The 25,316-nt window shown below is 39.7% G+C and overlaps 1 protein-coding gene across 48 annotated transcripts in view; it reads right to left on the bottom strand.

Annotated features, from left to right (window-relative positions):
- NRXN1 (neurexin 1) overlaps positions 1-25,316 on the bottom strand; it is a 1,070,775-nt gene that overhangs the window by 388,396 nt on the left and 657,063 nt on the right. For 2 of the 48 annotated variants that reach the window (XM_023619692.2, XM_023619693.2), the window contains exon 1: positions 11,758-13,131. The exons of 44 other annotated variants lie outside the window; for them this stretch is intronic. In XM_023619692.2, the coding sequence (XP_023475460.1) occupies positions 11,758-12,010 (253 nt within the window). In that variant the 5' untranslated portion in view covers positions 12,011-13,131. Of the gene's footprint in view, positions 1-11,757; positions 13,154-25,316 lie in introns of those variants that run through there. 2 more of the 48 variants (XM_023619691.2, XM_023619690.2) reach the window with 2 other exon arrangements.

Raw genomic sequence — 25,316 nt, 5'->3', positions numbered from 1 at the left:
AAGGATCTCAGTTTCAACCTCTTGTCTTTACTTAAGAAATTTACCAAATCATCCTAGCATGATAAGAAGATAATCGGTTTTAGAAGACTCTGAGGATAGCCATTTTTATAACTAACTTCAATTCTTCTTGGTTTTTCCCTTAATGGAGTCCAGAGCAGAGAAGACTCACTGTTGGAGAGAGGTTAATCTATTACTTGAGGAGCAGCAGCCATTTATTCGGTCCTGTGCCAGATGATGATTTTAAGTATCTAGTCTTCACAGCAACTCTCCAGAGCAGATACGATAGGCCCTATTTTACTCTTGAGGAAACTGAGGCTCAGAGAGGTTTAGAAAGTGGCCCAAGGTCAGTTAGTGGATACAATGAAAGCTAAAAGAGTAATTCTTTATCTCATTAAGGAATTCCTAGAATTCCTGTGGTGTTAATATAGGTGGAATGTATGTAATGGCAGGAAACAAACTGGAATGAAAATTCTGCTGTTAAACTGGAGAAACAAAGTAATCTTTAAGAAAAAAGTAGTAAAGAGATGCAAACCTCAAAGCATGTACCGTCCTTTCTGAATGATGACCTAACTTCTTGTCTAATTAGAAATGAATAGAAGAAATGCTGAAACTCTTTACACAGTCATATAACACTATGCATATACAACCAACGTAATTTGATTTTTAAAGTCTTCAAGGTTTCATAATTAAGAAACTATAATTAAAATTAGGATAAATACTCAAAGCAGTTTATTAATTGTCAGTCTTTTCTCTACACCCTGCCTACAGAACTATACAATTTTATTTCACCATTTACAGAGGGATTCCTTTCATCTCATGAGAATTTAATCATATAATCAGACACATTGCAATTGTCCCCTTTTAATTGTAAATCATGGCTGCACTTGCAAATTATTATCACAGCAGATCTATCAATTTGGTAGGGGATGTATTTGCCAACTAGAATGAAAGAAGTTAATAAACATTAATAAGCATCTTAAATCAATCACTCCTTTACTCTTGATGTAGTGGTGGATATCGAGATTAATAAGTCAGTCAAAACAAACAAAGTGATGAGGAAGAGAGGCTCAGGGAAGCCTCTTGAGGCTCTGTGTAGTTAAGAACAACGCTTAAAAACAAATTGGAAGATAAAGATGAGGGACGAAACCTTCAGCAAAATGACTTGTTGGAAATTAAACAAAGTAAATCCAGATATCCACCTTCGGTTGGTCCCTTATGAACCGCTGGTAATAAAAGCTGGAGGAGAAAACAAAATGCTCAGTCGGGATACATTCTGTCTTGGCACATAGTGTAGGGTTAAGAGCATGGGCTTTCAAGTGAGTGGCCTGGGTTTAAATGCAGGCCCCACAATTTTAGTTTTGTAAGCTTGTCAATTTCTTAACTTTGCTGTGTCTTAATAGCCTATGTGAAGAATGGGAGATTAATAGCACCTACCTCACAGAGTTGTTGCCAGGATTAAATGAGCTGATATTTTGTTAACAGCTTAGAATAATACCTGAAGTATAATAAGCAGTAAGTGGTTGTTCAATAAATAAATGATGCAATTGGCCATTTACTGTCACTTTATGTAGTCCTAGTTCTTTCTCTACATAGCCTTTTTAGGATAGTGAAATACACCTAACAATATTTAAGTCACTTCCTCACTATAAGCCAAGAGTTGAATTAATTTCTTGTTTAAAGATAATTAAATTTTTTATTTACTTTATTAAAACGTAAAAATAAAGTTTTATGTTTAAAAATAAGATGACTAAGGCAAAAGTTTATTACTGGCAAGTACAAATAGACTATTATATATTGTAGTCATTACAAAGGCAGCCAGACAATCAATACCTGTGTATATACTAAAACACAAAGCTTTTGTATAAAGATGTTTATCAGAAAGCCATCAGCGGTGTTCTACTTTTGATTACGGTATGTTGTCCACAGCAGCATCAAAAACTCTCTTATCTCACTTAGGACAAATCCCAAGGAAAAGAACGTGTGAGGAAAACAAATCTATTATTTGCATATATAACAGCATGCCCAATTAACCACTTTGCTGACAGAGATTAATTTATTATTCATCTTATTCCAGCATATGTTAATTCTTCGACAGTAGACACCAAAAAAAGGAGTGATACAGTACATTGCAATTTTGAAAATGTTAAGTATGAATTTCAAGGAAGTGTAGCTTAGAGTATTGAGAAAAATTTCATTAATTCAACTTTGGAAAGATGTAATGTAGCAAATGATCAATTTTCAATGAGTACATGGGCATAAATAGTCCAATGTGGCAAAATTTTCAGAAATCAACATGAAAGATACAACAAATAGACTACTAAACCATGCCCTGCAAAACAAATAGAAAGTTCAGTTTCTATAATATACCTTCTAGGCAAAATTTCCCAGAGGTATTTAAATTAATCATGCTCCAGCGCTATTTCTCTACATCAGACGATAACATACCTGATAACTGAAAAGGATAAACTACACATAAAATGACATAGATTCGAACTAGAGCATTTATCAGATTAAGAAAGACAAAATCTTGAAAAATTTGAAAGGGAAGTTCATCAGGAAAACTACACAGGTCTTTAAAACATCCTGCTGCATGCCCGACTAAAGGTGCTAACTGGATACTATCAGAGTACTTCCGTATTTGCCCAGAACGTATTTTTTAGAACAGCATCACAATCACTCATAGTGATGTGCTTTATGCTGTGTAACTACCTACACTTCAGATAATTCAATCTTAACTTAAAATTAGAGATTTCAGAATCCAAAATCATCTCAGTTTTAGGAAGCATCAAAAATACCACTTCTCTTCAGCAGCTCTGAATCCTGTAGTCATCTAGAAAAATATGTCATGATGGCCAGATGGTAACTAATAGCCAAGACAGGCTGAACCACATAAATAATTACGTGTATCAATGTTAGTCCAATGGCAACCCAGACAATCAAAACAACTATGCAGAAGTAATATCCAAGCCAGTAAATGTCACTGTCTTCTATTTTACTACACATTAAAAATCACTTCCTTATCATTTACTTAAATGTTTTGCTTTTTTCTAGTTGTTAATTTTTGGATATAGCATAATACTTTCTCTCGTCAATTTACTTATATAAAAAAACACCAAATATGTACATGAATATATAGTAAAGTACATAACCTTGCTTTTAAAAAATGTGAGTCAGGCAGTCGGCCCCGTGGCCGAGTGGTTAAGTTCGCACGCTCCGCTTTGGCAGCCCAGGGTTTCGTGGGTTCGGCTACTGGGTGCGGACATAGCACTGCTCATCAGGTCATGCTGAGGCGGCATCCCACATGCCACAACTAGAAGGACCCACAACCAAAAAAAAAAATATGCAACTATGTATGGGGGGAATTTGGGGAGAAAAAGCAGGGGAAAAAAAAAAAAGATTGGCAACAATTGTTAGCTGGGGTGCCAATCTTTAAGAAAAAAAACAAAATGTGGGTCAGATTATACAATACATTTAAACCAGTGATCCCATAGCCAAAAAGGTCTAACATTTTGAATTTCACAACTAAAATGACTGCAGTAGAAATTTCGTGTAAAACTCATTGTGTACAGAACCATGCATCTTGAAAATACACTAGAGAAACACCTTTCTATGCCAGCTCAGTTCCACTTCACAAATCCCACAGACACTAAGTTCACACAATTGACAAAGCAGGTTCTTCTTATCTGCCTATACACTTAGTGATTAAAAGGAAGTTTGTCCAGGAATCACCATCTTTTAGTCATAAAGCATTTTATTATCATTATTTGATTAATAACATTATTCATCACTGCTTGCATCTAATACTTTAAGTTAAATTTGAAAACGGCCCCATTTGTTAATCTATCCTCACCTTACTCCTTTTTCTCAGCTAAGTATAAAAATATAATATTAACTAAAATTCTACCTGAATGGAGATATAAATTTCACATCCATATTCACTTGAAATTCTTAATAACTATAAGAGTTAGCTACTTTCTTTTGGCTAATTTATTTCTTAATGAAGAAACAATTTTTTTGGCCAAGTGAATTGGAAAATGATGACACTGGGACAAAATTCAGGTCGCCTGTATTCAAATGCAGCATTCTTTTTCAAACCTCTGCCTCTTACATGGCAGTGGAAAACCAAAAGAACTACAGCCACTTATTAATGAAGTGACCCTGGCAGAATCATTGCCTCTCTGAATCCGTTTCCTTGTCAGCAAAATGGTGATCATAGGCCCTGCCAGGATGATTAAATGAGACATTTGACATCAGGGTGCCACAGAAATATATACTTAAAATATAGCTGTTTTTACTAAGTTCTGTCAAAAGCTTGAGGGAATTCATTGCTATGTGATCAATACTGAAAAAAATCCTGCATTTTGCAGAAGAATGGAATATTTAAAAATGCTATTAGCAAGGTATTTGTGGAGAGAGAATCTACACTCTACACAACCCAAAAAAGACTGGGCAAAATGACCAAGTAAAGCAAGCAGGTGCTTTTCTAAGAGACATTCCTTAGAGCTTTGGTTGAGAGGCAAGTATTAGGCAAGTAGCTGGAGCTTGACCCCAACACTGTTGTTGCTGTGCACCTAAGGAAGCCACTTCTAACTAATGATGAGGACAACTGGCTTAAGGGACCTGAATACTATCTTGACAAAAATATCTCCAGTTCCAGTATGTTTAGAATCAATAAGGCTCCAGGAAAAGACAAGAGAACGAGGATTTTAAGAGCTCCTTATTACCAAAGGAAACTTAGAACTCAAAGTTGGAAATGATCTCTTCTAATTAAAAAAAGGCAAGCATATGAATGACAAAATAGTATAAAAAGTAACGCTCAACATTATTATTGAGATCATTAATACCTCAAAAGACCAACTCTGTCTTTCATTAAATAGAGGCACACAATGTAGCATAAATGAGTCATTGATGGCTGACTATGGTGAAGAATAACAGCCGAGCAAAGGTGATTTTCTCTACATGAATTAAATTTGTTTGCTCTACTCTCTACTCAAAGACCAAGGTTTTAATCCGAGTTAATCACCTAGACAGAATTGCCTAGGTTATTCAGCGTTCAGGTGAAACCATGGAGGGATCAGTGCAGACTCTCCCCACTGCTGAGGAATATTCCTTAGAAGACCATTTATTCCAAACGAGGAGAAGATAAGTTAGAAGACATAGGGTCTACTTCCAGCTCTGCTATTAATTTGCTGTGACCCTATGAATCCAGTTCACTTAAATTATTTAGAGCTCTGTCTTCACATCTACAAAATGAAAGGAAAGTGCTCCTCAAACTTTACAGCTAGAAAAGAACTGATCTCCAAAGCCGCAACTGAATTCCAGAAGTCATGCAATTAAGTGGCTGAATCAGGACTAGAACTCGGCTCTCCTGATTTCAAGGTCTGTTTTTTCCACTACATGTGTCTTCTCTCTGAAATCTCTTCTAACTTTTTTAAATTTTATTTTATTGTGGTAAGAACACTTAACATGAGGTCTACCCTCAACAAATTTTGCAGTGTATGATACAGCATTGTTAACTATAGGCACAATGTCATACAGCAAATCTCTGGAACTTACTCATCTTGTATAACTAAAACTTTATGCCCGTTGATTAGCTACTCCTCATTTCCTCTTTCCCCAGCCCCTGGGGACCACCATTCCCCTCTATGATGCCATGAGTTTGACTATTTTAGATACCTTATATAAGTGGAATTATGCAGTATTTGTCTTTCTGTGACTGGCTTATTTTACTCAGCATAATGTCCTCAAGGTTCATCCATGTTATCATATACTGCAAAATATCCCTCTTTTTTAAGGTTGAATAATATTCCATTGTATGTATATACCATATTTTCTTTATCCGTTTAATCAAAACCACAATGAGATATCACCATACACCTATTAGGATGGCGACAATCAGAAAAGATAAGTTTTAAGGAGGTTGTGGAGAAACTGGAATTGTACACTGTTGGTGGGAATGCAAAATGGTATAACCACTACGAAAAACAGTATGGAAGTTCCTCAAAAAGTTAAAAATAGAATTAACATATGATCCAGCAACCCCACTTCTGGTTATTTATCCAAAAGAATTGAAATCAAGATTTTAAAGAGATATTAGCACTCCCATGTTGACTGTAGCACTCTTCAAAACAGCCAAAATGTGAAAACAACCTAAATGTCTATTTTTTTTAAAGCAAAAATTTATTGGGAGCCTATTATAGTCTGGGAACTCATCAAATTCATAGTTTCACTTATTCTTCAATGAGCTGTAACTCACTGTATTTTCATTTTAACGATTGAGAAAACAATCTCAGTGAAGATAAGTAGCTTAGTAAATTTACAGAATGCTAGTAAGTGGAGTGGCCAAATTTTCACATAGATATGTTTCTGATGACGATCTTCACCAGACCAAGCTGTCTCAATCATTTAAACATTGGTGTAAATTTAAATCCCCTGTCTTAAATAAATTTGCAAAACAAGCCTTATCTCTATTTGAAAAATAAAAGACTTTGTTTTGTTATAGGAAATTTACACAGCAACTTATTAGAAAGCAATTGTGCAAGGAGCTCTTTCAAAACATTAATATTACAGAACAAATATAAAGTGATGTAGATAAAATTAACTGTTTTGATATCTTTATCAGATCATTTCATGTTGAATCCCAGATGAATGTACACATACATAAACTTTATGTATTTTGCTTTTATGCTCAGAGACTACCTATTTTTAAAGAGCAAGTTCTGTTTGTTTTCTTAAAGGTTACCACTTTTTAACAATATCTTGGAGTTTTGGAACTAAATTGTAAACGTTTTTGTGTGTGAGGAAGATTAGCCCCAAGCTAACAGCTGTTACCAATCTTCTTCTGTTTGCTTGAGGAAGATTGTCCCTGAGCTAACATCTGTGCCAATCATCCTCTATTTTTTATGTGGTATGCCACCACAGCATGGCTTGACAAGTGGTGTTAGGTCTGCGCCCGGCACCCAAACCGGCAAACCCTGGGCCACCAAAGTGGAGTACTCAAACTTAACCACTGGACCACAGACTAGCCCCTGTTTGCCTCTTCTTAATGAAAGACACAGTTGGTTTTTTGAGCTATTAATTATCTCAATAATAAGGTGGAGTGCCCAAAGTTAACCACTATGCCACCAGGCCAGCCCCCTAAATTGTAAACTGTTTTGATGGTCATGCCTTGGGTATGTTGGCTCCTCCTCTCTCACCTCTCCCCCCATTATCCCCATTATTACCTGGCCTTCTATGGTACCTGGTGCACAAACACAAAAATATGCACATATTATATATTTACTGAATAAATGGATAATCTAAGAAATAAATATATTAAAGTTGAGGGCAACCAAAAATTATCCTAGAGTATGAAACACACAGACCATGATTGATTCAAAGATTCTTCCAGAAATATTAGCTGCCCATCTTGTCCAAAATAGCATTGCAGTGATGCACATTTTTGGCCAAGAAGCCAAAGTAAGGAAGAGGTGTGGGGTAGGAATATCTCTTTCAGCAGCATATTCATAGCCAAAAAATGTTCTGGGTCACACATATGAATTAATTACAAGAAAAGCTAAATTTTTCTTCAACACAAGAAAGTCAAGTATATTGTAAAAGGTTTTGCCAATTCTTTTGGTTTCTAGACAAAAGAGCAAAGGGATCAGTGTATCTAATAGCAAACTCCTGCTTCCGAGAAAAAGAAAAGAAAAACCAAAACCTCCTCACCAGAATCAATGAAGTGATCCATGGGACACCAGTGAGGTGCCATCAGCCTCTCTTACAGTATTAATTATTGTTAATACAGGCTGGAAAGAAAACACTTGGCCCTGGTCCTTGTAATGATTTCTACTCCAAGAGATAAGCCACTAAAGGGCATGGGGGACCCTCTCAGTTCAACTTTCAAACCCTCTGAGCTCATGGAATTGCTCTAGACTATGGACCACAAAGGCTTGATTCTAGTTCCCCTTTGTGATCAGAGATTTGGCTCTATTTTTTGGTGCATCTATGGGATGCCTCAGTATCCCTACAAGGAAAATGATACTCAAATTCCCTCCAAAACCCACCACTCCTCTTAGTTTAGTACCTGTATGAAAGTGCCTCAGAAAGAGAAACATTATTAATTCCAGATATAATTATTACCTTTATATAACAGCATTGGGCTACTTCAATTACAGACCATACTTTTAAAATCTGTTAACATTCCCTTCCGGGAAAGCCCTTTTGCCCCTTAATAGTATAAGCTAATCATGGCAGTCTAATTTCCGGAGTTCATATTTGTGGGGGGAGATTGGCTGGCACTGGTATGCTCAGTTCTGTGATGACTTTCTCCTTCCCTCATCTCCTGAAATTATTGAGAGGTTCTAAGTCAATTTTTGAAAGTATGCAGAGGTACTCAGGAAAGCCGGGAGCAGAGACAGGAACCTGATCATTGCACTAACATCATTCTGTGCTTGGCACATATGGCACATCACGAAAGCAATACTGAGCATACTGGTCTATTCTGAACTCTTGCTGGCTTTAAGCGGCATTCTTAATTAAAAGCAGGCCTGCTTTTTAATCATTTACAGTCACACAGTTCTCCATTTATTTAATTGGTGAAAATGTCATTTTTCCATAGAGGTATTTTCATCCTTTATATTTTTAAGTACATGCAAAATAAAATGGGATCCTGCAGTGATCTCAAAACCTGCTTCTCATATGCATTTTTTAAAAATCCTCATCATAATCTCTGCAACTGGGTCAGCTTGCACAAAGATGCTCCGGGTAGCCATGAGCGCTTTCAGTTCCCTGCAATCCTTGTAAGTGACACCTCATAATAGTGCAAATGAAGCATGGCATGATGAGAAAATGAAGAAGAATGAACCTGGATAGTCAACCCAGCAGTTTTCAAAACCTAGAGGGTAGACTCAATTTTATTCCCTAACATACACCACACATGATTTTTCTTTTACACATTCAAGCATATACATGCTTCCCCTATTATGAGATTCCAAGGAATTCTAATACAACCAAACCCGGCTCATTTTTTCATCTACATATGTATCTTTGCAATAGTCTTAAATTTTGAACTAAATCTCGTTTACACCTGCCTTGATTTTAACCTAGGAATTTATCTTACTGGCACTCACCTTTGTGCTTTCCCTTCACGCTCATCTATTACGCTCAAAGACTGTTTCCTTGTGGACCCTTTGTCTAATTAGCTGAATATTCAGGGAGTTTATTGACCCAACAAATTCAACATCACCTCTTTCTTATTAGGTTTCTTTTAAGCCATCGCCCTGTCTGCCCCACTCTCAGCCCCTCTGCATCCCCGCTCACTCACATCTCTCCATCCCCCACACTCAGAGGCTTATTGCATTCTTAATGTTCTTTGATTGTTCTCTAGTCAGAGTTAATTCTCTCTTTTCAAGGGATGAAGTATGAAAAATTCACACTCAGCTTTTATTTGGAGAATTGGCTCCTGACAGGTAAGTTTGCTCCTCTGATTTAAAGAAACAAAAAGAATTAGGAAGCTTCCTCCAAAACACTGTGTGCAAGGAGGGTGAGAGTTTCAAAAACAAATAAATATGACCCTACAAGAGACCCTTCGCAGGAAAGAGTAAGTTCTCTGACCCCAAAGAAGAATACCAACTGCTGCTCACATATAATTTTCTCTACTATTCTTCTTTCCTTTTTCTTTTTCAGTGATAGATGCACCTGGTTTTACATTCACAAGCAGAGACAACCGCTGTATTCTGGAGGGAAAGAAATGTTGGTGGAGACCAGCAGACGGCGCCTGACTGGGGTCGAAGCTGCAGTGGTCGGGGAAGGAGTGACTCTGCGGCAGGGGCCCCTCACTGCTCTCTCCCCACGTCCCCAGGCACTCTCCCCATTCAGCCGCCTCATCCCTTGGGGAGAGGCAGAGCCACAGAAAAGAAGTTACTATGCATATAAGATTATTAGCCAAGAGCTTCCCACTGGTACGATTAGGCGCCCCACCCCCTCGCATACCCCCATCTGGCTCACCGCACCCACCCACGCTCTGTCTGCCCCTCCTGTGTCCTGGCTGGCCTGCCTCCCCCGGAACTCACACAATTCTGCACAAAGGCAGGGCAGTGGGTGAGAGATGCACCCAGGTAAAGGCAGCAACAAGCTCCTAGAATACTGTGAGCAAGTGGTGAGAGCAACAGAAACTCCTTACTGTTTCAGAGGGCTCTCAGCTAAGAAGCCGGGGTTTGGGGCATCACTCGGGTCTCCATCCCAGCCAGTCTTAACTGGAGAGAGTTCTTGAGAGGGAACTGGGTGAAGGAAGGGAAGGGATTCCTAGGATCCACAGTGAGGTGTGTCCCTGTGCCACTCCTAAAGAGGATTTGCCAAGGAGATGTTTCTCTCTTCGGTTAGGTTCGGCTATAGCTTCTTATATCTAACCAGAATTGTCCCCAGGTAGAAAGCCTGTCCCTGGGGAAGAGGGCCATCCTGGTATAGCCAGCAGCTGCTCAGGGGAGAGGAATTACGTAGAGAAAGGAGCAAAGCATCCAGAGCTGATCCAAGTCTGAAAGAGGAAGGGGCGCTTCAGGGAAAGTCGGGGGAAAGGATAGAAGAGAGAGTGTTCTCAACTTGCACCCTGCTTTTTAATGTAACAGATTTTATACTGAGGGGGAAGAAAGATTGAGAGCGGGGAAAGACAAAAACAGTTCAATATTTTATTTATTCGCAGTTCGGGGAATCTGAAATAGGTATTTATCTGAAGATGAGAGGAACCTGGTCTTACATTTCTGGTCACTCTGGAGAAGAAACCTGCCAAGCAAGGCTTTTCTCCACATGCTGCTCTTTACAAAGGAACCAAGGAGGGTGAAGAGAACAGCTTTTCTCTGCTCTAAATTACCTTCCTCCAGGCAGACCTCCTGACTTAGACCAGGCAGCACTGACCCACCTACTCTCCCTGGGAAGCACTAAATTCTGAGAAGGAGGAAGCAGGACCTCCCTTACCCCAACAGCCTTCAGACATGATCCTCAGGGAGTGGGTTTGGGTACCCAAGCCTTTCTCTGCTCTATTTAGAAAATAACTCAGCCCAGTCAACAAGAAAAAAGAAGCGTACATGTGTGTAGGCTGGGAGTACGGGGATGGTGTTCAGAGGTCCCCTCCCAGCCTGGTAGGGCCTGGCCGGAGTAGGAGAGGGTGCCTGAGTTACCCTCCTACCTTCTCCAATTAAAGGAAGAGGTGGGAGAGGTGGGGGCAAAAGAGATTGGCCTCCTGTTGAGTGAGTCCAGAACCAACCGCTTCATTGTCACTGGAGTCTGGGCACACTTTGGAGGAATGTGCAGGCTGGAACTTCTCCCTCCCCCACGCCAGGGAAAATGGGCAGGAGGTGGGGCAGCAGGCATAGCACAGACAAAAGGTTCTGCAGAGCCCTCCTCTCTCTGGCGCTCAGGTCCCTCAGCCGAGCGCGGCGCCCCATCCGGCCACACCGAGTGACCTTCTGGCTAGCAACGCCCCCTTCCCGCGGGCACCAGGCGCCCGGCCAGGGATGGTCCTTTAACAGGTGCCCACGTCTTCCTCCCGGCACCCCGACAAGGAACGCCCCTCCCACCCCTCACCACAAACACCCGCGATGCCTTCCCCCATCCCCTTTCTATTGTCTTCAAAGAGATAAGTGGTTCCCACCAAACACACCCAAATGCACCTCCCTTTCTCGCGCTCCCATTTCTCTGAGCCTTAGGGGCCGAGAAGCGAGCGCAGGGTTGAAAGAGGGGAGCGAGGGAGTAAGCCGCGAGAACTTGGCATCGCAGACCCACCGTGTCCGCCTCGCAAGGATGCCGGTGACCTGTAGATTGCAATAGGCACTGAATGATGCTTGCTGCTTCCATGGAAATGGTGGATGTGGTGCGCTCCCAAACTGGAAGCCCCCCATGCCACTCCTAGGAGGCCGCTGAGGGTGAGCGGGACTATCCAGAGCAGGGCCAGGCGCCCCCCTGCGCCGCCGCCGCCGCCGCCGCCGCCCCCAGGCGAGCCTAGCTCGGCGCCGCACCGGAGCATCCTCTGGTACATGGCAGGGCGCCCGCCGAGGGGCAGCCGCCGCGGGAGGCAAAGTTTGGGGCGCGGGGAGGGGAGAGGGCGCCGGGGAGCGGGCGGCGCAGGGTGGGCTGCGGGGCTGGCCGCCTCACCGCGCCAAAGCACCCATCCTCTCCCTCCTTCGGACAGTCTTCTCGGGGTCCTGGAGTCCTCCGTGCCTTGCACCCCAAAGAATCCGAAACATAGCCAAGGCGAATGCAGCCGATGAGGGGCTTGTCCGGAAAGGCAGCCCCGGGGAACAGCAAGCGCGGAGCGGATGGCTGCTTCCAGATTTCCAGGGCTCCGGGTTCTCGAGAGGATACTCCCAAAGAGTTTCGGGCGAGAGTGCGTGCCGAGGGGTGGGGAGCGGGGAAATTGTTTAAAGCTCCTCCCGGAGGGTCCTCACTTCTACATGACAGCCATCCACCGCGAATCCACTAGGTAAATCCGTTTAGCATTGTGTGTGAGGACTGGGGAGGCCACTTCGCCGGCCCAACTTCCTTTCAAGGGAGAAGCAGACCCCATGGAATCGAGGTGCCTCTTCCCTCCATTCAGCCCCGGCCGGCTCGCCCGCTTGCGCCAGCCTCCCCCGGGCAGCGCGCGGAGCAGCAGCGCGCATCGCCTGCTCCCGAGGCAATCTCCGCGTCCGCCGCCTCCTGACACTTACGCCCGGCGAGGGGTTCAGAAGCAAGAGTGCACCCTTATGAAGGAAGCTGGGATCGAACGGGGGAAAGAGAGCTGAGAAAAAGAAGCAGCAGACGAAGCGGGGCGGGGGTGGGGGGGGAGAAAAAGAAAAAGAAAAAAAGAAAAAAGAAAAGAAAAACCACACACGCTGGCGAAGCGAGGGGCTCTATGCAAATCTGCAGTCTCCAAACAGCAAATCACTGAAGCTCGGATGCAATGCAGAGGACGAGCCTATGTAACGAGGGAGGCTGGTCTAGCTTCCCACAAAAATCGCCCTGCTTTGCCTCTCATGCATTCTCCACACATCAAAGGGACACGTGCACGGCGATGCGGGGAACACCTAAAAAGCAACTCTCCCTCCTCTACCAGGTGATCCCTCCGTCTGAATTACAATGGCAAATGGCACCCTTCCTCTACCCCTATGGTTTAGATGTAACCAGTGTCTTGAGAGCTCTTAAAAGGGAAAGAATTCGGCTCTTTTTATTGGACCAAACTTGTTCTGCCAGGTGTTCAAACCCGATCTGCTAAATATGGCTTGACACCATCTACTCAAGCATCAGTTTTGATGATCTGTTAATTACACATATTACTCATAACAAAGAGTCCTCATTCCCCACTACAATATTATATCCCATACAGGGCAGTGGAAGTGCAGAGAACTAAAACACACAAGGAGGAAAAAGGATGAGTGAATTCGGCAGCTGAGGAAGAGAGAAAAAGGGACAATGAAAGAGAGAAAGAAGACGGGTGGGAAATAGCACAGCAGAGAGAGAAATAGTACGAATGAGATTGCTTGTATTTCAGTCAAACATTTAGGGATATTTAAGGGCTCCCCAGATCTCTATAGAAGCCCAGCTCTGATGATCTTTTTTAAGGGTGGAGTTCTTCCTTTTATCCTGTCTCATAAGGAAACTAGCATCGGAAACAAAAATTTCTGAATCTAGTGCTCCCAAGGAAGTGAGGAAAGTTATATCCTACTGGTGAAATGCAGTGTCTTTAACTGGAAACTATGCAGCCTGGTTGAAAGACCGGCAAAGCCAACACACACTTAAAGGTAAAAATCTAGCGCAGCAAGTGCACTTGGCAAGGACTACAGGCACTGAGGCCGGCAGGTAAGATTTGCCCGTGTGACTGAAACACTCCTAGGTTTCCAAAAGGTGATAGCAACTCTGACATGTCTAGTGGCTGGACATTTTTTGTCTTTATTCTTATTTAAAAACAAAGGCAAACAACTATGTATAGGTCCTACTTTCCACAGGCTCCTCACCATCTACCTAATCCCTTATATCAACAAATATAAAGTCACATATTGAAAAAGAAGGTAATTCTAGAAGGATTTTATTCATATTAGCCACTCATCCAAGTGGCCACTTAGACTTGTAAATTGCTTTTTAGTCCATTCAAAGAGATGACCCTGGGTGTCTGATGGTCACCATGTAAACAGTGACCAGGCACCACCAAATCAAATCTGTAGGAATCTGACATCTCGCATTCCTGTCAAAAGTTTATGTGATTCTACTAAAAAGATAATTCTTCAGTTGTTCAGTAATTGAAATGGCTTAGCCATGCTACAGAAGGTGCTTTTATGTACTTAAATATGCCACGTCTGTCTCCCGACTTTCCACAGCTGTTCAAAGACCAACAGAACCCAAATCCAGCACCTTCCACTGTGTACTGTTCCCACCCTGATCCTCGGGCCATTTCCTCTTCATTTAGTTATTTTAGCATACGTATTTTAATTCACTAGTCAAGGGTTGTGAGTATTCATTTTTAAAGTAGCAGGTAGAGCTTCAAAAGGAAAAGAAGAGGAAAATCCTCACAGTGTGGTTTTAGGACTCTAGGTTCATATTCTGAGTTTTATATTTCATGGTGTTTGTATGGATACAGCAGAAGACTAGGAGGTAGGAAACCCGCACTGCATTCTGGGCGCTGCCGTTTACTGGTTATGTCACATTAGTTACTTAGCCTTTCCCTGAGGCCCCGTGGCTTCCTTTATAAAATAGTCATGTTCCTATCCTTCCTAACAATCCCACAGGGCAGGGAGGATATAATGCAATATTTAATGTGAGAGTGCTTTAAAATATATCATATGTGCCCCACTATGAAGGCATTATGTCTTTCCTCCCATAGAGGTCTAACGTATTCAAGCTGTTGAGCCTGCACCATTCATTCAGTTCCCTTCCGTCTATAGGAGATGTAGAGCATTGCATTACTCTCCAATACCCTCATATATGGGGTTGACTTGTCCTTCCCTCCCCAACTAGATGGATTCCTGGAGGAGAGCAGAGTTAAATCTTCATTTGTACTCCCTCTAGTGCCCAGCATATGTGAAATGTAAGTTAGTTTCTTAGTACATACAGTCAATTCTCATTATTCCCAGTAGTTACGGTCTAAAAAGTCACCAGAAACACTAAATTAGTGAAGACCGGACCATTGCTCCTAGGGGTTAGGTTCCTGCAAACCTCTGGTCACCACATTTTCATCCACTGATCAATATACAACCTTGTTTTATGTGTTTTTCTGTTTAAAAACACCTTATTTAATATATATTGTTGGTTCATTAACACTGAAATCACAGTCAACATCACTATTATAACTTAAGCCTGCATGAAGCTTATCTGACATACCTATTTCCTCTGCATATCACAGGCTTCTTGTGTTGAGGAACATTAGACAGCACTTTAGCACTATGTTTAGGGCCCATTTTAAACAGCAAAGTCACCAATAAAAAGCACGAAAATGTGCAAAACATGGCGCTAAATAGATCACAAAAAGGACAGTTGTTTACAGTACAAGAGCTGAAACAAGAAGGCGGAGTGTTGCATTGTTTGACCTCAGCTGGGAACGTAGCTGTCAGGGACTCATATTTTTTGCCACTCTGTGTATGTCTGTTAATGATCACCAAATTGCCCTGTGGTTTTGGTTTAGGGGTTACAAATTTTAGTGGGGAGGTGAATTCATATCCGTGAATAATGAGGATTGACTCTATTTGTTATTCTCTTGATTAATAGGGAACGATGGGGCTGGGACTTTGCAAAGAGATTTGTATAAATTAAAGCAATAGGAATAGAATAAATATAGAAGATTCTGAAGAACCTTCCAGAGCGTTCAATGAAGAAAAGGCTCCACTGTCTGTCTTATATTGTCTTTGGCCTGGGGAGATAAAGGCAAAGTTAGGGAAAGGATAGGCCAGAAATCTCAGTTTTACTGGAGTCTCAAGAGCTAAAGAAGAAATATTTATGGCTGCCTCAAAAGAAGAAATTGTAGCTGTAGTGTTTCAGGCAGATGTCTAGGGCACCTTTGCAATACCTAGGAGGTTCTGGGGTGGATGCTGTGATACTGATGCTGCAATATCTGTTATAAATGATTGTAATTTGTTGGAGCAAGGAGCAATTCTTTGTCCAGAAAGTAGAGAAAAGTCTTGTGAGCAAACACATGCCTAATCTGGATGGAACAAATAAAGCTTGTGCTTATTCTTTGTGTCTCTTCAGGTGGTCAGTCCCTGTGGTTGGAAGTGCATTATCGAAAGGAAACTGAGGCAGCATCTGACAAATTGGTCTTAGGTGACTGAAGAATTCGTTGGAGGAGACATGGTGCTCAGCTGCCTGTAATTTACTCTTCAATATTTCAGCAAAGACAGTGTGATATGAATGTTTGTTAGTGTTGTTCTGTATCCCATGAGAGTAAGTTGCCTTCATCAGGAATTTATGCTCCTACATCTCAGCCAGAATTATGGAAGCCAGAGGTGGCTTCTAGAAGCCTTGAACTATCATCATCTCCAATCATGATGTGACTTTGTAAATTAATTACGATGTATGTTGGAAATAGGCTATCATTGGTGAAATAAATGGCTTGTCAAATGGTGTAATGGAGGTTAGGAATGGGTTCTCTTTGGTGAAATCATTAACATTCAAGATATGTGGATTGGCCAAAATACTTTATAGACATTCTTTCCTTCTACTTGAATAGAGTATGTGAATCTAAGATGCTTTTCACACTTTACTTTAAGAAATGGTGCCATTATAATAGTAATAATAAGAACTAACACATTTTTGACTGGCCCAACTCTGAGAGATGTAAATGTATTAGCTCATTTAATCAATGCAAGACCATATGAACTGGCTGCTGTTATTGATTCCTAACAGATCTTAGTTGTCTAATTCTCACAGACGATAAGGCGGATTCCGCCACTGAAATACTGCCATATTTGCTTCTGGAAAACCTTTTTTGCAAGACATTTTTCTGGTACCTAAAAGAACCAAGAGCTGGAACTTCATAAAGATTCCAGAACAAGCTATAAGTGCCTACTTACTAATAAATGTCTGTTTCTGTAGCAGAAGCTGTTCTGCATCTTAGCTTTGCTGTGACCTGTACTTGTGGGAACTCTTGGAAGAGTGGTTAGCCGTCACCCGCCTCTAACAACTGTGGCTACTGAGATCTACCAAAAGAACCTAATAGCTATGCGTGGGACATTGTCTTAGGCCCATTCACAGCGGATGATTTTTCATGAACAAGAAGGCAGGTAGCCTAAGTCAGACAACAGTGTTAAGAAATGGGAGATGGCTTTGAAAGCTGAGGGAACAAAACAAAGGAAATGGAAGGAAAGAAAAGAGGAGAGTGAGTGGAAGGAGGAGTGTGTGGAGAAATGGAAAAGGACACATCATTTCAAATTATATTTTCATTTTCTAAAAATTAACCCTTCTGTCTCAAGAAACAGGATGATTGTCAGGCAGACACTTTCAACCTTTTCATGTTTTTCTCAAACATAATTGGAAATTCTTACATCTCAGTAATAAACTTTTTAAATAGAAAAGTAGACACTAAAAGCAGCAGAGGAGACGTATATTAAAACCCACAGGCAGCACCAATCTTTTAAAAATTAAAAATGAGGAGCATGTCAGTCTTGAATTTTGCATTATTACTGGTGTCTGCACAAAGAAAAGGCAAGCAGACCCCACATCTACCTGTATTTCTGAGTTGGGACTGAGAGAAAGTAAAAAGGGAGAGAGACAGAAGTTGTCTGTGAAGGTGTAAGGATAACCCTCTGATCTTGTTACCTTTCTGGGTTATTGCAGGTCCCTAAGGGTATTCTGAGAAAAGATCAGAATAGAAGAGTAAGAGCAGTGGGAGTAAAACAAAAAAAAAAAAAAAGAAAGGGAGAAAAAAAGAAAAGAAATGCCAGGGCTAAAAGCATTCCTGGAGATTTGGTAGTGCAATCTCTTTATTATTCAGATGATATACTTGAGGCCCACAGAAGTGATAACGTTATTGAGCAGTCAGGTTTATTCATGATGTGTTTACCTATCTAGAAGTGTACTTTCATCTCCCACCACTCATAATCCAGTCATAGATGTTGATTGGTGAATTCAGTCAAAGTAAGTATTACCTAGAACCTCCACGTTGATATAATAAATGAGGGGGAGTAGTGAGAACCCAACATGAGCCAATATGATACCCAATTCACTTAAATTAAATCAAAGCCTAGATGTGCAGATTGATTTGTGAAATATTAATAGATTTATTCAGTCAATATTCGTTATGTTTAAGACTAAAGTATTTTATGGTCTCTATCTTTTTTCTTGTACTACTTTGTAAAATTTTTTAAGATTTTATTTTTCCTTTTTCCCCCCAAAGCCCCCCAGTACGTAGCTGTGTATTTTTAGTTGTGGGTCCTTCCAGTTGTGGCATGTGGGACGCCACCTCAGCATGGCCTGATGAGTGGTGCCATGTCCCCACCCAGGATCCAAACTGGCGAAACCCTGGGCGGCCGAAGCGGAGTGTGCCAACTTAACCACTCAGCCACGGGGTCGGCCCTCTCTTGCACTACTTTTAAAAAAACTTTCACTTATAACATCATACATAAATGTGTTGCCTAGGCACCAAGGCAGAGTCATAGAGATGTCTCCATAACTGCATCTTTAAGTGTTGTGAGCATTGCTTGGGCACCAACCAATCATATACCGTCTTGCAAACACTGTCATATAGTTTGTATAGCTATTTCAACCAACTTGTGTTCCTGACAAACTCTTCAACTGGTTCATGCTCTTTTGATTTTAATGTGCTCATAATGTAGTAGGAGAACATAACACTATATGTAATGGAATCGGAGCAGTTCCTAAAATATATTAAACACTAAATACAAGTTATTGTCATTTATTCGTATGCACATGTTCTAGATAGGTACTAAAAACATAATGATAATGAGCTGTAATGTGATTTTTAATTTAGCCCTATTCCAAACTTTCCCCACTCAGTCTAAAGTCAAGTTCAGCCACCTCCTCAATAATTTCTTAGTTTAGTCTCTGTTTCTCTCAGTCTGTGGTGCTCAAACTTTAGTGTGCCCAGGAATCACTAGAAGGGCTTCTTAAATCATAGATTGCGTTGCTTTTGATTTCCTTGACCTGTAGAGGGGCCTGATAATTTGCATTTTTAACAAGTTTCCAGGTGATGCTCATACTGCTAGCCTGGGGGAATCAGATTTCAGAACTACTGCTCTGTCTGAATGTCATATTGTTCCACACAAGTTTTATTAACCAACACAGGGAGAGCTTTCTAATTAAGCTCCTTACCAATTACCTCACTTCTTAGCAGTGTACTCTAAACATAGACAATAGTGCTGTTCTCAGATCTCTTCTTTAAATCATTCTTTAAAGACTTCAAGATGTCTACTATATAAACCTACATGTCCTCATCTCACACCATGTAACTATAAATTCCCTTTACTTGGAAAAAAACTATTTCCTTTTCCTTCCCATCTTTCGTATTTGAGCTCTTCTTTGGTTAGCCTGGTCAGTGGCTAGAGGCAGGAACTCCAGCACTACACTAGGATTCAATTCTGACTCTACCAACTTATTAGCCATGTGGTCTTATGCAGGTTACTTAAACTCAGTTTTCTCATCTGCGAAAGAGGTTGATGATTGTAGGGTTGTTGTGAAGATTAAACGAGTTGACATTCAAAGCATTTAGAACAGTGTCTGTACTAGATGTCTAGTACATATGTATTAGCATTTCTTTACTTATTTATTGAATGGATTATTCTTTCCTCTTCTTTTATGGTATAGAAAAAATCAGACTCGATGAGAATGCTTGTTTCCATATAAAACCTAATACTGGCCATCGACATAAAAAAATAAAAAAAAACCCAAGACGTGCTCTTCAGGTCCTGGCATATCAGGCCACCAGTCTGACCAGCATCAACTACAGGAAAGATCAACGACAAAAACCGATAACCTGGATCTGTCTGCCTGCGTTCACTAGAACATTCTATTATACATATCCATCACTACAGAAGAAACATGGGATTGTTGAGAATGGAACTAGAGTTGGAAGGACAACTATAAGGCAAGTTAGGATGATATAAAAAACAAGACATGATTTGCAAATTCCTTAGTAAACAAAGATATTCAAATCCAGAACCAGACATCACGCACATTCTATGAGTTTGATTTCCTGAATGCCCAAGCACTTAGGGCATAAACCAATTGATCTATCACTATGAATATATGTTCTGGAGCATATATTGCTATTTGAATGCACTGAAAGGGATTTAATCAGGCAATTTGAATTGAATCTCTAAATAGGTTTATCTGGGATCTATAATCTAATCTCCATCCAATTCAGGACAAACACATTAGATTATACATTTTGTTAGAGAGATATTTTGATGTTAGTACTATAGTTAAGTTACTGCGACTATCCCACTACAAAGATCTGTTTTCCAGGTAAAGTCAAAGTTCTTTAGCATGGCATATTAAGCCCTTCAAAATCTGCCTCTATTGTCTTATCTTTATCTCAACTTCTCCCACAAACATCCTAGGGTCTAGTCACAGGCCTTCTCTCTTCCCTACACACAGCGCACACTCTTTTCTTCTTTGTCATTGCCCGTGCTATGCCCTCTGTAAGAACAACCTTTTCTCCTTCCTCCCTCTCCTAATATCCCGTTCATTCTTCCACCAAATTTTAATACACAAATCTCTGTTGAAAAATTTTCTGAACTCTGCCAGTTATTTGCTACTTTCTCAAGTATAGACTATCACAAATACCTAAGCAAATACTCGGAGAATGTAATAGTGTCTTGACATTATTATTGTGCTGAATGACTGAAGTATCAAAGCAACTGGTTAAGTCCACCGCCAAGGTTAGGAATTTAAAATAACCAAAACCAACAAACAAAGGAAACCAATCCTCTTCAGTTTATCCTTGAAGGTTTTTGGTTAGCTCTTTTCTTGCCTAAAATATATAAGAAATTTAGGCTGAACCTTAATTTGAATGCTAAGTAAACTGGTTATGAAGGATAATAGAATTCATTGTTGTATTTTCCTGCTCATGTTATAAACAGATGTCTTTCTTTCCCATACTATATAAAAGGAAAAATAAAACACCACCAAGCAAAGATGCCTGCTGCCAAGTCGAACTGTGGCACCAACATTTATAGCCAACTTATAAATCCTTGAAAATAAGGTTTTATAATGGAAATACTGGCACCATTTTAACAGTAGCCATTCAAATAAGATCATTATGGCAGAACTTCTAATCGAATCTATTTGTTCTAAGCTATCAATGTTCTTAAGCTACCAGTGTCGGAAAAACTTTCAGTGGTTCAATTCAAATTGCATGATAATTCCACATAGTTCAAAATCTCTTAGAATATTTATTTCAAGATGAATAGTAATAAATAAAAACATTTATTCTTAAAAGATAGATCACATTTTTTGATACTTGTATAAGAAATATATGACCTCTGAGGCATTTCGAAAAACCTTTAATTGGTGTTTTGTTGTTTTTTTTTAACTGTCTTCTTTTTCTCTCGTGAAAGAATTACTTTCCTTCAGATTTTCTCTATTCTATTGCTGAAATAATTCCCCAAGAGTCTGTGTGTTTATCTTGACAGGTGTTAGATCCCTAGACCTCTGCGGTATTGTTCCTGGTCGCGTTGAGGTACAGTGGCAAACATTACGTCTTCAGACTAATGAACTTACCTTATTGCATTCTAAATAAAAGAAACCACACAGCGAGTGGAATTAATCTGCTAATGTCTTCCTAATGAAGCTTTCATTAGGCATATGGTGTGGTCTTCAATATTTAACACATGATAGGTATTAAAACAAAGCATATCTGATGATTTTTTAAATGCATACTTAATGATTACCTCATATATTACTTTCAAATGAACTAGTTTACCCTCAGATTGCTTTAGGCAACTAATCAAAGAGGCATAAGAAACATTTCTAGACTTAACCGAATATTTTCATCCAAATGGAAAGAATAAGTGAATGTCTCATCTACCAATACCCTTAAACAACTAAAACTGAATTTGCTCTTCTAATTTTTAAGGATAGAGAGTTTTCTGTGCAATGCAAAATTTCACTCATTGTTAAAATTTAGAAGCCAAATATTGAGAATGGAACTGTTTTAGTCCAATTCATAGTGGTTTGCTTTAAAAGAATGCTACTTCCTAGCATAGCAAACACCAGCTTAAATTGTGGGGAAAACTGGGTACTTTAGCCAATGGAAGATCAACTGCAAACAAACATAATCAGTGTCCCTTCATATTGGCAATATTTTGATTTGTCATTTGTCAAAGAAAAAAAAATCAAAGCACCTCCCAAAAAAACCTGCTTACTTCAGAAAATCACCAGTTTTGGAACATGTGCTGTCCCATTCCATCCAATATTTGCAGTGGCATACAGAGAGGTACAAAGAAGTCACATCCTCATTGCTACACCATGCCAAATTCTTAATTTCCCTTTTCAGGTTCCTGTGTAAATTATCTCCTGCTTTGGTGTAATTACAGTTGTCCAATTGAGACGAAGATCTTATCAGTCATGCATTTTACTATTATTATTTAAATTTACTCATTTCAACTATGACCTACTGCCAAGCCTTATAGAGGCAAGAAAACAGACATGGTAAGAGAAGAGTAAAGGTGGGTCTTTCCTCCTTCAGCAGTAGCAGCCAGAAACAGTATGAAAGCAATGGATCATGAAGAAAAGCAATTTCCTCCTTGAGGGATTAGACAGTACCCTCTTTTATACTGTTAAATCAAAGTTTTAGTTATTTTTTCAAGTAATACTGATTTTTTTCAATTTACATAAATAGTTTCTAGAGAAACGACAAGACACCCCCAAATACATACCCTCTCAGCCAATCAGTAGAAGAGATTAAAAAAGAAGTCCTTCTTTATGTTGTACTGCTTTGAGCTAGCCTTTACACAGCATGGAAAAAAAACCCTAACAAACCAAAAAACTAAACCGCTACACAAGCTAAAGAAAATTAGCTTAACAAGGAAGTGTTTGAACTGATATGTGAGGTTTTTTTCTTTTCTTTCTTTAGGAAGAATATAGATGATTTTTATTTTTAAGCTGCTCACATTTGCTAGCATTAGAAAATTGAAAAGTATGTAATTTGCAGCAAATGTTTGCTTTACCTTAAGTTCACAACAACATGACCCAGTGCCATCAGGCAGCAGTACATTTAGATTTTAGAAAAATTTATAGGTTAAAACCGTGCTCTGGAATACCGCGTGAAAATCCTATCAATTTAAAATGCATTTACATTCAAGGAGGAGTAATGCATACTCTTAAACAATATAGGCAAATAATAGTTTCACATATAAAATGTGAGGAAGGAAAACCATGAGGCTGTTTGCACAGCCCATTGTTTTTAAAAAGTTTATTGCTTATATGAGTCATGTTTAAGGATGTTGCACATTTTCTATGCTGAATCCTGTCATGTCGTATAATTAAGAACAAAAAGTCCCCATAGATAAATAAGAGGGTTGTAACAAAACCTTATCATTTATTTCAACTTATTCGTCAGTTGTCTGGTTTTATCTGTCTAGAATCCTATCCTTCATAGTGTTAACAGATACCTGAGGTATAGTGGTTGATTAGGGCATAAGAGCTCTAGTGTTTATTTTAATTGTTCTCTTTTTTTCCCAATTTTTCAAAATAATGATGCTATTAAGGCATTTTTTTAACTCAATAGCCAGTAGCCTATAGAGACATTAAGAGCAAGGAAAAAAGTTTATTACCATAGCAGACATTTCCTGCTTTAAACATATCTGGAGTAATATTTCTAAATTTGGTGGAATAATCTATGGTAAAAACTAGGAAATTATTTGTGAAAATTAAAGGAAATAAGGAACTGTACACAGAAACCAAATTGGAAGATACAGATCTATAACCCACCAGATTAAAATTTGACTATTACAACCAAATAATCTCAGAAGAAGGTTGAAATTGTTCAGTATTGCTGAGATAAGTAGGATCTGGAAGGATGAATGATATTATTTTCACTCAATGCAAATTCCTTAATCCAATAATAAAGTGATAAAAACAGGTTAGTTGGGCAAAGGAAGTTTGAATCTGCTGGGTTTCAAGGACTGGGGATAAAGAAAGAAGATCAAGAGTTGGATTGCTGATAGGTCAAAGAATGGAAAATATGTTGTGTGTGATTTCATAGATAAAATAGAATGGTTTATAATAAGACTCAGATCCCATACTAAAGAATCCAATAGTTTCCCATGACTTACTATGTAGTATCTATATAGGAATTCCAAGATTCATTTTAAAAATCAGTGACTGCTCAATTTTAGTTTTTTAGGGGGCAGGCCAGTCCTTGACTCGTAGATCAAGCTATCAATTTAGAAAGGCAGTTGTGGCAGATACTTGTAGTTTTGTACTCAATATCTGTTTTCCCTGTTTCGAAATTTGCCTTCTCTCTGGCAAATTGAAACCAATTATTTTTGGGAGTAAGGGAGAAATAAAGTGCATAGGGTGGCAATATGCCCCACTAAAAATTCTTGCTCTCCCAAACTCCATTATGGTCACCATGACCCAGCTAATCTTGAGAAAATGTAAATGGAAGTCACTGGGAGAGATTTTTAAAAAGGCAGACTTGGATAGCATGTCTCTTTAGCCTTTTTGCCACAAAAGCTCATTCCTCCTGCCTAAAATGCAGAGTCAATGCCCATGGGAGATAAACATTCTGAGACCATGAGGTCAAAATCACATTCTAAGGATGGAGAAGCAAGACAGAAGGAATCTAAATACTTGATGTTTTCTTGCAAGAGTTACACAAGCCTTGTATCACCTACCTCTGGACTTCTTATTAAATTTGTAAAATAAACTATCTTCTGTTTAATCCAATGTAAGTCAGGTTATCAGTTTTTGGAAGCTAAACACATACTTAATAAATAAGTAATTTCTTGGAAGGATAATCACTAGATGAGTAAGTCAATCACCCTGGGCTCTGGGGGAGACATTCATGCTTGAAGAAAGTAGGTAACACACTGCCCCAGAACTATGATTTTAAAGAGTCAGAATATGCTCTGAGTTCCTCTAGAACCACATGTGTTTTAGAAAGTTAAGGTAGTTGCTTTAATACGGGGTCCATTAAAGACGATAATTGGGAAATAAGGCCATCCAAGGCCTTTGAACAAGAAAAAAATGCCTTTGAGTAAAGAATTTTATGAACCTGAAGGGAAGTGCTTTTTTGTTCTCCATGAGCATGCCAGGAAAAAGGAAGAGAACATTCCATTTCCCAGACATAGGGAATTAGAGCCTGCAGAAGACACACTCTCATCCAGGGGGCCTTTGAAGTGGGCTAGGCTTATCAG

This window comes from Equus caballus, chromosome 15 (assembly GCF_041296265.1).
Source record: "Equus caballus isolate H_3958 breed thoroughbred chromosome 15, TB-T2T, whole genome shotgun sequence".
Taxonomy (NCBI): domain Eukaryota; kingdom Metazoa; phylum Chordata; class Mammalia; order Perissodactyla; family Equidae; genus Equus; species Equus caballus.
This window is presented reverse-complemented; position numbering and strand designations above follow the sequence as displayed.